Source organism: Oncorhynchus masou, chromosome 14 (genome assembly GCF_036934945.1).
Source record: "Oncorhynchus masou masou isolate Uvic2021 chromosome 14, UVic_Omas_1.1, whole genome shotgun sequence".
Lineage (NCBI taxonomy): Eukaryota > Metazoa > Chordata > Actinopteri > Salmoniformes > Salmonidae > Oncorhynchus > Oncorhynchus masou.
Window position 1 is genome coordinate 6,679,603 of NC_088225.1, and position 11,930 is coordinate 6,691,532.

General features: G+C 42.3%; 1 protein-coding gene across 1 annotated transcript; it reads right to left on the minus strand.

Annotated features, from left to right (window-relative positions):
* Positions 1-1,033: 1,033 nt before the first annotated feature.
* LOC135554053 (receptor activity-modifying protein 1-like) lies at positions 1,034-7,920 on the minus strand. The gene is made up of 6 exons (XM_064986065.1): positions 7,488-7,920; positions 6,597-6,659; positions 6,383-6,433; positions 4,200-4,238; positions 3,730-3,901; positions 1,034-3,472 (listed from the first exon to the last, which is right to left on the minus strand). The coding sequence occupies exons 1-6, from the start codon at positions 7,555-7,557 to the stop codon at positions 3,223-3,225; spliced, it is 645 nt and encodes a 214-aa protein (XP_064842137.1). The 5' UTR covers positions 7,558-7,920; the 3' UTR covers positions 1,034-3,222.
* Positions 7,921-11,930: the final 4,010 nt, after the last annotated feature.

Below are 11,930 nucleotides of genomic sequence, written 5' to 3' on the forward strand. Positions count from 1 at the left end.
ATCCAGTTAGGATATTCACTTTGGACCTTCTGCGAACTTTACAAAAATACAATATCTATTTCTGCAATCCCTTTCCGTAGCCTACAAAGTAAAGCGATTAAGCATTTGGCTTTAACATATTTAATTGCAAAATATAATTATATACAGTACATTGTGTAAGGGAAGAGGCTATGCTTTGACTAAGACCCACACCCCTCTCACAGACAGTACAAAGTCCAGTACGTCTTATGACCAGAGTAAGAGCAGAAATACAATACATAAGCCGACATATTTCTTTGTTTCTGAAACTGAATGCAATTCGGTGCTTTCAGTGTCATTCATGACAGCATAATAAAAGGGGAAAGATAGACATTTGTTTTTCCTTCTGTCTTCAGTCAGTGCTCATTGCTACACTGAGCCGGGGGGGAAGACCAAACATTTGTAGTCTTTTGATCTAGTGCTTGACTCATCTCTCAGGCAAGCGTCGACTGGCTCATCATGGGCGACAGTGGGGACCGTCATTTTCGAGAGAGAGTGAGGCGCTGGGCCCTTAATGCTGGGAAATAGACAATTCCTGGAAACAGATCTCATAGACTACATGTTGCGCGTAGGCTACTCACACATTGTGCCTAGTGCCTGACCCCAACCTTCCTCACAGACTAATATTTGGTCCAAACCCTTCATCATGGCCCCATACTGCATACATTCTAAACCCTACACTCGGGGGGGAAAAGAGGACTCTCCAGAAGCATCATACAATTCTAATATACACAAAACCCATTCAAGGACAGGGAAGCTACCAGGTGAGAGGGTACATGACATTTTGTTCTGTAGTTACATACAGAAATAAACATAATGGAGATCCTATACGGATAACGACACTCTTAGAAAAAAGGGTTCCAAAAGGGTTCTTCGGCTGTCCCCTTTGGGTTCTACTTTGAACCCAAAGGGGTTCTATGAAAAGGTTTCTACCTGGAACCAAAAAGGATTCATCAATGGGTTCTACGAGGACAGCCGAAAGAACCGTTTTAGGTTCTAGATAGAAAAAAAGGTGCTGAGTGTACAGTAAATGGAGAGTGGGGATTCCTCAAACTGAAAGCCTTTGTCATTGGTTATCAACTCAATTGGAATGTCTGCAATGTGAAACTCACGTTTTCCCAGCCAGAGGAAATCCACTAACAAAATCGCTTTTCCGTCATCTTAACAAGCTTTACAGCTTCTGTCATCCTCCCCAAACCACAATCATTTCACAAATGCTGAAGAATATCCTGACTTTTACCATTCTTCAATCACACACACATATACATATATACAGTGGGGCAAAAAAGTATTTAGTCAGCCACCAATTGTGCAAGTTCTCCTACTTCAAAAGATGAGAGAGGCCTGTAATTTTCATCATAGGTACACTTCAACTATGACAGACAAAATTAGGAAGAAAAATCCAGAAAATCACATTGTAGGATTTTAAATTTATTTATTTGCAAATTATGTTGGAAAATAAGTATTTGGTCAATAACAAAAGTTTATCTCAATACTTTGTTATATACCCTTTGTTGACAGAGGTCAAACGTTTTCTGTAAGTCTTCACAAGGTTTTCACACATTGTTGCTGGTATTTTGGCCCATTCCTCCATGCAGATCTCCTCTAGAGCAGTGATGTTTTGGGGCTGTTGCTTGGCAACACGGACTTTCAACTCCCTCCAAAGATTTTCTATGGGGTTGAGATCTGGAGACTGGCTAGGCCACTCCAGGACCTTGAAATGCTTCTTACGAAGCCACTCCTTCGTTGCCCGGGCGGTGTGTTTGGGATCATTGTCATGCTGAAAGACCCAGCCACGTTTCATCTTCAATGCCCTTGCTGATGGAAGGAGGTTTTCACTCAAAATCTCACGATACATGACCCCATTCTTTCCTTTACACGGATCAGTCATCCTGGTCAAATCCAGTCTGGCACTGCAGGGTTTGAGTCCCTGGCGGTGTAGTGTGTTACTGATGGTAGGCTTTGTTACTTTGGTCCCAGCTCTCTGCAGGTCATTCACTAGGTCCCCCCGTGCGGTTCTGGGATTTTTGCTCACCGTTCTTGTGATCATTTTGACCCCACGGGGTGAGATCTTGCGTGGAGCCCCAGATCGAGGGAGATTATCAGTGGTCTTGTATGTCTTCCATTTCCTAATAATTGCTCCCACAGTTGATTTCTTCAAACCAAGCTGCTTACCTATTGCAGATTCAGTCTTCCCAGCCTGGTGCAGGTCTACAATTTTGTTTCTGGTGTCCTTTGACAGCTCTTTGGTCTTGGCCATAGTGGAGTTTGGAGTGTGACTGTTTGAGGTTGTGGACAGGTGTCTTTTATACTGATAACAAGTTCAAACAGGTGCCGTTAATACAGGTAACGAGTGGAGGACAGAGGAGCCTCTGAAAGAAGAAGTGACAGGTCTGTGAGAGCCAGAAATCTTGCTTGTTTGTAGGTGACCAAATACTTATTTTCCACCATCATTTGCAAATAAATTCCTTAAAAATCCTACAGTGTAATTTTCTGGATTTCTTTTTCTCATTTTGTCTGTCATAGTTGAAGTGTACCTATGATGAAAATTACAGGCCTCTCTCATCTTTTCAAGTGGGAGAACTTGCACAATTGGTGGCTGACTAAATACTTTTTTGCCCCACTGTATATATATAAACAATTAAAATATTGTAAAACATGTAACCATTTTAGCATAGTCACTGTCAGGGTTCACATCTGGGACAGGATGGAGATGGTCATGGAATGGAATGGATTGTCAAGAATGACATAAGTCCATAAACCCTACTATCTTAAATACTTTCCTAGGACGTGTAGGGAGTCGAAACGTTTACATGGCTGTCGCCACTTTTCGTTAGAGGAGCATAGAGATATGTGGAGAAGATGAGTTTTCAAGAAGCAACCCAGAGGATGTTGACCTGACCCTCTACACAACACCGACGGACCATTTCTTGAACCCCTATATCCTTGGCCGATGCCGATGTGGTACTACTCATTCTGTATCGGTGCATCCAAAAAGGTCACGTGTAAAGTGTTTGGGCTTTGAGATCGTTTTGATAGGACTCCACAGAGCTAAGCCAATCATCAGTGGGTGGAAGACGATAAGCAGGTCTCTGTAAAATAGTTGTGTCAATGGCCCCAGTCTTGAATCCTCGGGGGATGGAGAGAGTGAGTCTGAACATGGAGGTGAGGCAGGGTGGATGAGGACTGATCCAGGACGTCCTATCAGGAGTTGCCATCTCCGTTCTTGGTCTTGAGCACCACCAGGACCACCATGATGGGGATGAGGCAGATGGGGGTCATTACCAAGGCAAACACGATGCTGGGCGGGGGGTCGCTCAGTGCATCGTTGGGGCAGTCCCGGAAGAACCTGGAGTGGATGTTTACAAACACATTCTCCACCATCCTGTTGGGCCAGGGGATCAGCAGACATTCTGCTATCTCCTCTGTGCACATGGTGAAGGTGTTATACATCCTACAGGGAGGGATAGAAGGGTTACTATTAGTACAAGAGAGGGCAACGTTATGTGTCTGAAAGACATTATTAAGAGTTTCATGGAATGGATGGACCATTAGTGAGTGAGTTAACTCTGATTTCACTTGACTATGTGTTGGGTTTCTCAAAACTACTGTTTGAACTAAGTGACAATGCAAGACCAATGGCATGATAAGTTGGATCAGAAACAAAGTAAACAGAATAATAGGTGGATTAAAATAAGCATCTAGGCCTACCTCTTCACATTGTTCCAGTTGCACCAGTCTGTGTTGTTTAATGACTCCATGGCACCTACAAAATTACTGTAGCAGGTTTCCTCAAATAAGGTCACGTAGCACTCCGTCCTTGGGGGAAAATACTCACAAACTTCACAGTATTGTTCACAGTTAACATACTTATTCCCACAACCTGTACAGTAAGAGAGAGAGAGAGAGAGAGAGGGTGGGGGGGAGAAAGAGAGAGAGAGAGAGAGAGAGAATATTGTAACGTTAAAAAATCAGTTCTTTGAAATGATTCCATCATCTAAAACGAATCCATAAAATTTAGGATTAGAAGGATGTCTAGAAGATTCATGGTTACAGATTATTACTAACAAGTCCCAGTCTAACCTTATGTTGATTTAACAGCAAGCAGAAGCAGCAGTGTCACCTCTGATTCAACAGTACTAACTAGCCTACATGGAGTCAGAAAAGTAATAATTGCCCACCTAATCCACTGGAGAATCCTCTATCTTCGCTGCTAACGCCTGAGAAGAGAAAAGGACAATACATTTGTATTCATTTGACTGGCCAATGGTTGTGGTCACAACAGAAATGTCTGTTAAAAACGGCCTCTCAAACAGACAGACTGAACAGCTGTGTCATTCAACATCTTTTTAAAAATCTTTAAGAAAATGTTTTTCAAATCATCAATGCAACATTTTAGATCCCAATCAAAACGGAGCATGCAATAAATGTTATCTTTACTGCCACACATTGTGTCGGCAACGCGGGACATGCGTTCGCTGCCGCCCGGGCCGAGCCCACACACTCACCAGAGAGAACAGAGAGGAGCATCCCACAGAAAACAAGCGCTCCCTTCATGTCAGAGAAAGTGAACATTTGAGAGTTTCCCCCACTGACTGACGACCATCTAGACTGAGCCTCAACTTCTAACACCGAGCCTGAACTTCTAACACCGAGCCTGAACTTCTAACACCGAGCCTGAACTTCTAACACCGAGCCTGAACTTCTAACACCGAGCCCTGCAGGGCATAACAGGAAACTAGACATGGGTGGAAGCAGCTAGACGCGGCATTACCCTCGGCTACCAGATGTCAGATCGGTGTTACCCGCAGTTAGGTTACCAGATGTTCCTCGAGGATCTGTCTGTCTGCCCTGCGCCTTGGCAGCAAGCTCTTCCCCTCTCCAGTGCATTTCTTTGGGATTGTCTTGCCTTTTTAAAGGGGTGGAGGCTCAAAAGATTGTCCTCTCTCTCAAATAAAAGGGAGCACACCCAAGTTGGGCTGGACTCACATCTGAAAACCTTTTACTCTTGAACTCTCAAACATTTTAGTCTCCATTTCTCACAGTCAAAGGCCTGGCTGACTTGTGCAGCTTATGATTTATTTGCCTTGAGGGCTGCCTCTGCCAAATCGGAAAACATAAGTAAACATTTAGGACCAGGGCGTTTAGGGTGGATGTAATCATGACTACGCACGGTGTGCTGTGCAGACGGCTGTGGATTCATATCTGGAAGACGTTATTAGAGTCAGCCAGCTGTTTGCAACGACCTCCTCTCTATCTGCCCCACAGCCACAGGCAAGTAATTCAAAGCTCCAGCTCAATAGGACTTTCAGCGTTCACACAATAGGATAAGGCTGGGAATATGGGTGGACTCCTCCTGGATCTTTATGTAGTACCTTGAGCCATGTGGAGCTGCATGACTGTTACCTCAGCAGACTACGGTCTCCGCTTCATGCTGCTCGTCAAAGACAACGCATTAGACCACTTCTTCATCATCACTAAAACGATTATTCGTACCTCAAGCTCCTTATCAAAAAAGGACGTTTTTCAAAATAACAAGTCTTTGTCGATTTACTGGGATGAAATAAAAACATTTAAAGTGATTTTAAAAAGATTTAGAGGATGTATTCTCAGGACAATCTATGCTACGCAGTGTGGTTGGGCCCCTGGACACATCTGTTTGCTGAGCAACGGTTTTGATTTAGTAATGACATCAGGAAATGTGTCTTTTCAGCAGAGGAGGAGCTCAGATTTGGGTGAGTTGGAGGGGAGCGGAGAGGGAGAAAAAGGAAATCGTAGGGTGAGGAACAGTGAAGGGGAGCTAGCTGCTCCAATGTTCCAGTTGTTTCACAACTCTAGAGTTCATGTGTTGAACACACCCGTCACATGGGGTGAATGGTGAACAAATACAGGAAGTGCAGCCCAGTTGGGGGGCTGCCTGTAACAAGGTTTCATTTAATCTTTGACCCCAGACAATTATAGGCCTTGTGTCAGCTGCTGCTGATTCACCACTGGTGGGGACCTCCCCACAGGTTTGTCTTGGCCTCATGTTATGCTAGAAGCCTAGGACTCTTGGCAGAGAGCTGCATCTCGGTTGTCTTTTTTTTTAAAGAGGTTGGACAGTTTTGTTCTGAACCCATGTGTTTACAGTGGTTGTCCAACAGAGTCCCCAACGGATTCAAATATAATTTCACATCAAAGTGTTGCGTGATAGCGATGACGAAGGACAAACCTCTGCGGTAATGTTTGTTTAGAACATGAATGGGGTGTTTCACCTTTACAAACATTTCAAACATAATCCATCTACGATCATTATGTTGTGTAATACCAATATTGTGAAATAGGTATTAAAATGTTGCCTAAAAAGTTGAATCTGGTAACTTACCATGGTTTTGGTCGTTTGCAGTTCTTGTTGAGTCATGTCGTGATGTGAAACCTAATTGAGAATAACATACTGTTTAATCAAAGTATTGATATAAATGTAGTTATCATTACATTTACATCTTATCCAGAGTTCTCTTGGTCTTTAACACTAGTTGACATGGATGAGTTGTGTTAGTTGATGTAGAGACCACAAGAAGAGGACAACAGTCAGTTACCTGGTGTGGTAGCTTGTGGCGCCTCGTAATGTCCTATCAGACCAGCTGCTGTAGAGCTCAGTGCTACAGGGACAGACACGAAACAGGGCCAATGTCACCAGGAGAGTTCTTTCCAGAAAAGTGTGCACTCACATTCTCACACGTGCACAGTCAGCGAAATCAACAAAGACAAACACAAGCAAGTAGAAATACAGAAATGAGTTGACAGAAGACTGATGAGCATATAGGACAGACAGAAAGAGAGGAGTGTGGGAAGGAGAAACAAATGAAGAGAGAGCTGGTCAGTGGCAGGGAGTGTATCCTCCCTTTGTTCTCTGAATAAAGTCTGAAACAGTTCAGCCATTTCCTCAAACACAAACTATTTAATGTAATCTTTGGATAACTTGGCTTGTTGTTGTTTTTTGAAGGAGAGTGATCTGGTCTGGGAAATTGAGTCTAAAGTTGAGGTGTTCCTTATTAAACGGTTATTGTGACATTGTGTTCTGTGAAGACCGTGATTATCTCAACTCCATTATCTTATGTATTTGTTGGTAGAAACAGATCCTCTAAATTAGAACAACAATCTGCTTAAAATCTTCAAGAAAGACACCAGATCCATATCATCATACCTCTATTTAACCTCTGTTTCTTCACCATTGGAGCAAGAAAATGTTTTTAACAAATCAAAATCACTAAGTCTAGGCTACTTTAAAAAAATAATCTAATATTAGATCTGCCAAGCTCTTACTACAATCCCTTACTTCACTGTGCGCTTCTAAGTATTCCACTTTCTGTAAGAGCTGAAATCTAGGGCAATATTTTACATACTTTTTCTCTCAGTAATTCAACATACTTCTCCATACCCCTGGCCCTTTTTATATACATATAGTACTATGTAAATCATCTACTTACCCCAGAGAAGAAGAGGCAGAAAGCAGCAAGCAGAAGAAGAAGACACGGGAGACGGATTAGGGGCTTTCATTTCTGCCTGACACTGCTCTGTTTCCCTTCCCTGGTGGACCCAGATTACATATCTCAACCTTTCTGCAGGAAAGCTCTATAAAACAACAGGAAGCTCTTGTTTCCTAGGATGGGCGGCTTGGGCGGGTTCCCACAATAGGGCAGACAGCCCCAGATAAGGGGAGAGCTACTGTAGCCCACTACCACTTACAATTACAATTCATCTCTCTCCTTCTCACTCGATTGCTCGCTCTCTTTCTTTCTCTCCCTCTCTCCCTCACACTCTTTTTCCTAGTTTCTCTCTCTCTCTCTCTTCTATTCTTCCTCACACTCTATCAGACGTTCAGTTTGGAAGGAACAGACATCTATCTGGACAGTAGTCACTAAAGGTCTTCGTTTTGAAAATAGACTGCTGACAAGCTGATGACTCTGTAGCCTTTCTCACTTGCTCAAATCCTGTGAGTAAACTGATTTGCCGACTAATATGTGTTCCTGTAAAACCATTTCTTTCTAAATGTGCTGATTCAACTTAAAAATACTCATAGCAACCAGCTGCAATGCGATTTCCAATTTGCTCAACATTTGGGCATATTATCGACAACGTTGAAATGTCAGTTGGAGCATAACTAGAGTGTGCAACTTTCTTTATGTTTACATATTAGCTAAACCAACATAAATTCTCAAGTTGAATTGTATGTTCACTCAACTTGACGTTTTTTTAATTTAATTTTACCTTTATTTAACCAGGCAAGTCAGTTAAGAACAAATTCTTATTTTCAATGACAGCCTGGGAACAGAGGGTTAACTGCCTGTTCAGGGGCAGAATGACAGATTTGTACCTTGTCAGCTCGGGGGTTTGAACTCGCAACCTTCCGGTTACTAGTCCGACGCTCTAACCACTAGGCTACCCTGCCGGTTGAGGGAACATTACAATTCAACTTGAGAATTTCTTTTCGTTCAGCTACAACAATATGTCCAAATGTTGAGCAAACTAGAAATCACATTGCAGCTGAACTATTTAAGCTGAACCAGCGTAGCGAATTCAGGCATAGCACCAACCAGGACACAAACCCTGGTCCAATGACTGTCAACCCTTAGAAGTTACGCCAAGAGATCCGAAGTTGGGGGGGAACTATAATACAGATGATTGTTCAACTATGGAAATGATTTTGTTATTGACAGATGGCAGTTATATTTCTTATTTTGGTTGAGTAAAGTATGTCAATGACATAAAGTCCCCCTTGACTCCTTTCCAGTTTGTCATGTTTCAATTAATGGACCAGAACTGTGGATTATTTTAAATCACCACAGATCAGATAAACAGGTAAAAACATTTTCTATAATGGTTTGAGAAAATAGACTCACTTTTTTTGCTATATGTGGTTTAATGCATTGTAATTTCAGCCTCTGAAGTAAATGGTTTAGTTGTAAACTGGTCCCTAAAATCATTGGGTTAGGGTAGTATCATGTCAGCTCAACAATTTACCAATTCAAAGTCCAGTCAGAAAGGATATGTACGCTCTGGGGACATTTTTCTGAGTTGCATTCTTTACACAGATATCTTTCTCTGAAACACAAAAATACAGCCTGCTCGACTTCAGCTGTCAAAAAGGTGTGAGTGTCTATTCAAATAGACTGGATATACACTAAGTGTACAAAACATTAAGAACACCTACTCTTTCCATGACATAGACTGACCAGGTGAATCCAGGTTAAAGGCTATGATCTCTTATTGATGTCACATGTTATATCCACTTCAATCAGTGTAGATGAACGGGGTATGGTAGTAGGTGCCAGATGCACCGGTTTGAGTGTGTCAAGAACTGCAACGCTGCTGGGTTTTTCACAGTTTCCTGTGTGCATCAAGAACGGTCCACCAGAAGAAGAACATCCAGCCAACTTGACACAACTGTAGAAAGCATTGGAGTCAACATGGGCCAGCATCCCTGTGGAACACTTTCCACAACTTGCAGAGTCCATGTCATCCACAAATTGAGGCTGTTCTGAGGGCAAATGTGGGTGCAACTCATTATTAGGAAGGTGTCCCTAATGTTTTGTACACTCAGTGTAGCTTGCTTGAAGTGGGAAACTATTTTAAAGATGTATGCTCAGTGTTGAGTCCCAGTGATTGAGATCACAAAGGCTGAAATGGATAGCTTCAACATGCTCTTTGACAACACAAACTGTCAATAAAGAAAATGTGTTGCCATTTTGATATGTCTCAAGGCTAGAGCTCCTTGTGAGAAACAGACTGAGCTGAATCAAGTCTGTAAGGAAACTTATATCAACTTCACCTTGTTTGTTGGGAAACGTTTATTAACAGAACACTAACAGTGATGTGTACATAGGTCAAATATGATTTTGGTTTTCTGTCACTGTCAGCACAATGAGTGTGGGGGAAGTCCCGGATGGTGATGAGGGGAGATATGTTTCTGTGTTTCTGTAGTTATTGTGTGAGGTAATGGCGGATGACATCTCTCCCCCCAGCAGTAAATCTGTGGAATGTCTCACCCCCTGCAAGGCTGTCATTGGCGTATCCACAGAGCTGCTGTAGTGCATTGAGACACTTCTGGGCCCTCCAGTACACACAAAGAATGACGCATTCATGATGCATCCATCCACGTCACTGATGTACTGTCTGCCTCAGCTGGAACTGAGCTTGCTAGGACTCTGGGCCGAAATGACTTCCACATTTCAACACAGATCAATGATTTGTTTTTCTTTATAGAACAGATTGAATAAACCTCCAACGTTTAAGGACTTGAGTACATTAGCTCATCTGAATCTGCGCAGAGCCATCAAGGGATAATGCAACACATGTCATCTGTACTGTTGGTTCCATCGTAGAATTTTCAACATAAACTCAGCTACACTTCTTCTATCTCTAGCGCATCAGCTTCTACCAAACAATTCCATTTTGGAGGCTCAAATAAATGTTCAAGACACAAGCATATTTTGAGGAACGTCGAAAAACGCTTTGCTCAGCACCTCAATCAGAGAATTATTTGAGATGATTAATAACTGTGTAGTGTATTTCGCCAGCTGCACCGATAGGCCTCTGAACTGATCCATCTCCACTGGCACATCTGACTATAGAAAATCCTCTTTCCAGGTGCCAAGAGTTACACACACTGTTTACATAGAGCACAATTAAGAACTTTCCACTGATTAGGGCCTTGCTCTCAAGCATATCTTCCTGCTTTCTCATGTTTGCTATTGTTTTACAGTCTGGTATAAACTCGCCACGGCCCAGATCAAGCACCATTGTGGAAGTGCCAGGAAAGAGAAAGAGCAGGCTTAGAAAAACGCACCGTAGAAGAGCACTGTAGGTGACACACTGAAACTGCCTTACTGCCTGCAGTGTCAGAGTTACGGATCAGGGGCTGTATGTATCAATCATCTCAGAGTAGGAGTACTGATCTAGGATCTAAAAGGCAAGTCAGCACTCCAACTCTGAGATGCTTAATGGCCCCAGGAATACACAGCCAGTAACAATGAGTGAGAACCAGAACTAATTGTACACAAAAATGATTCCATTGTAGATGGACCGACCATACTGTGTTAAATGTGAATCAGTGATCAATAAATGATCAATAGGCCTGATGATACACAGTGACAACTGAGCATATGGTGAATGTCAGAAGACAGCAACTAGATACATTTTGAAGATGATTTCATTACTTAATCAATCTTTTATTCTGGTTGGGCCTGGTGTTTTGAAGATGATTTCATTACGTAATCATTCTTTTATTCTGGTTGGGCTTGGTGTTTTGAAGATGATTTCATTACATAATCATTCTTTTATTCTGGTTGGGCCTGGTGTTTTGAAGATGATTTCATTACGTAATCATTCTTTTATTCTGGTTGGGCCTGGTGTTTTGAAGATGATTTCATTACTTAATCACTCTTTTATTCTGGTTGGGCCTGGTGTTTTGAAGATGATTTCATTACTTAATCATTCTTTTATTCTGGTTGGGCCTGGTGTTTTGAAGATGATTTCATTACGTAATCATTCTTTTATTCTGGTTGGGCCTGGTGTTTTGAAGATGATTTAATTACTTAATCACTCTTTTATTCTGGTTGGGCCTGGTGTTTTGAAGTGGATTATGGTGTCCTTTTCCATCCTGTTGCTTGTCAATGGCCAGATCATAAAGCAGCCGTAGACTTGTCATTCTACACCCAGGAAGAAATGTAGGCCTATTATCATGGGGCGGCAGTGTAGCCTAGTGGTTAGAGCATTGGACTAGTAACCGAAAGGTTGCAAGTTCAAATCCCTGAGCTGACAAGGTACAAAGTCTGTCGTTCTGCCCCTGAACAGGCAGTTAACCCCAGGCCGTCATTGAAAAAAAGAATTTGTTCTTAACTGGCTTGCCTAGTAAAATAAAGGTAAAAAGT

What these genes read in the sequence shown, in the direction of transcription:
- LOC135554053 (XM_064986065.1), bottom strand. Translation starts at nt 7,557, where the DNA reads ATGAAAGCCCCTAATCCGTCTCCCGTGTCTTCTTCTTCTGCTTGCTGC. An exon ending in GCCACAAGCTACCACACCAG is followed by an intron (nt 6,434 to 6,596) that starts GTAACTGACTGT and finishes ATTCTCAATTAG; the next exon opens with GTTTCACATCACGACATGAC. An exon ending in TGCAAACGACCAAAACCATG is followed by an intron (nt 4,239 to 6,382) that starts GTAAGTTACCAG and finishes TTCTCTTCTCAG; the next exon opens with GCGTTAGCAGCGAAGATAGA.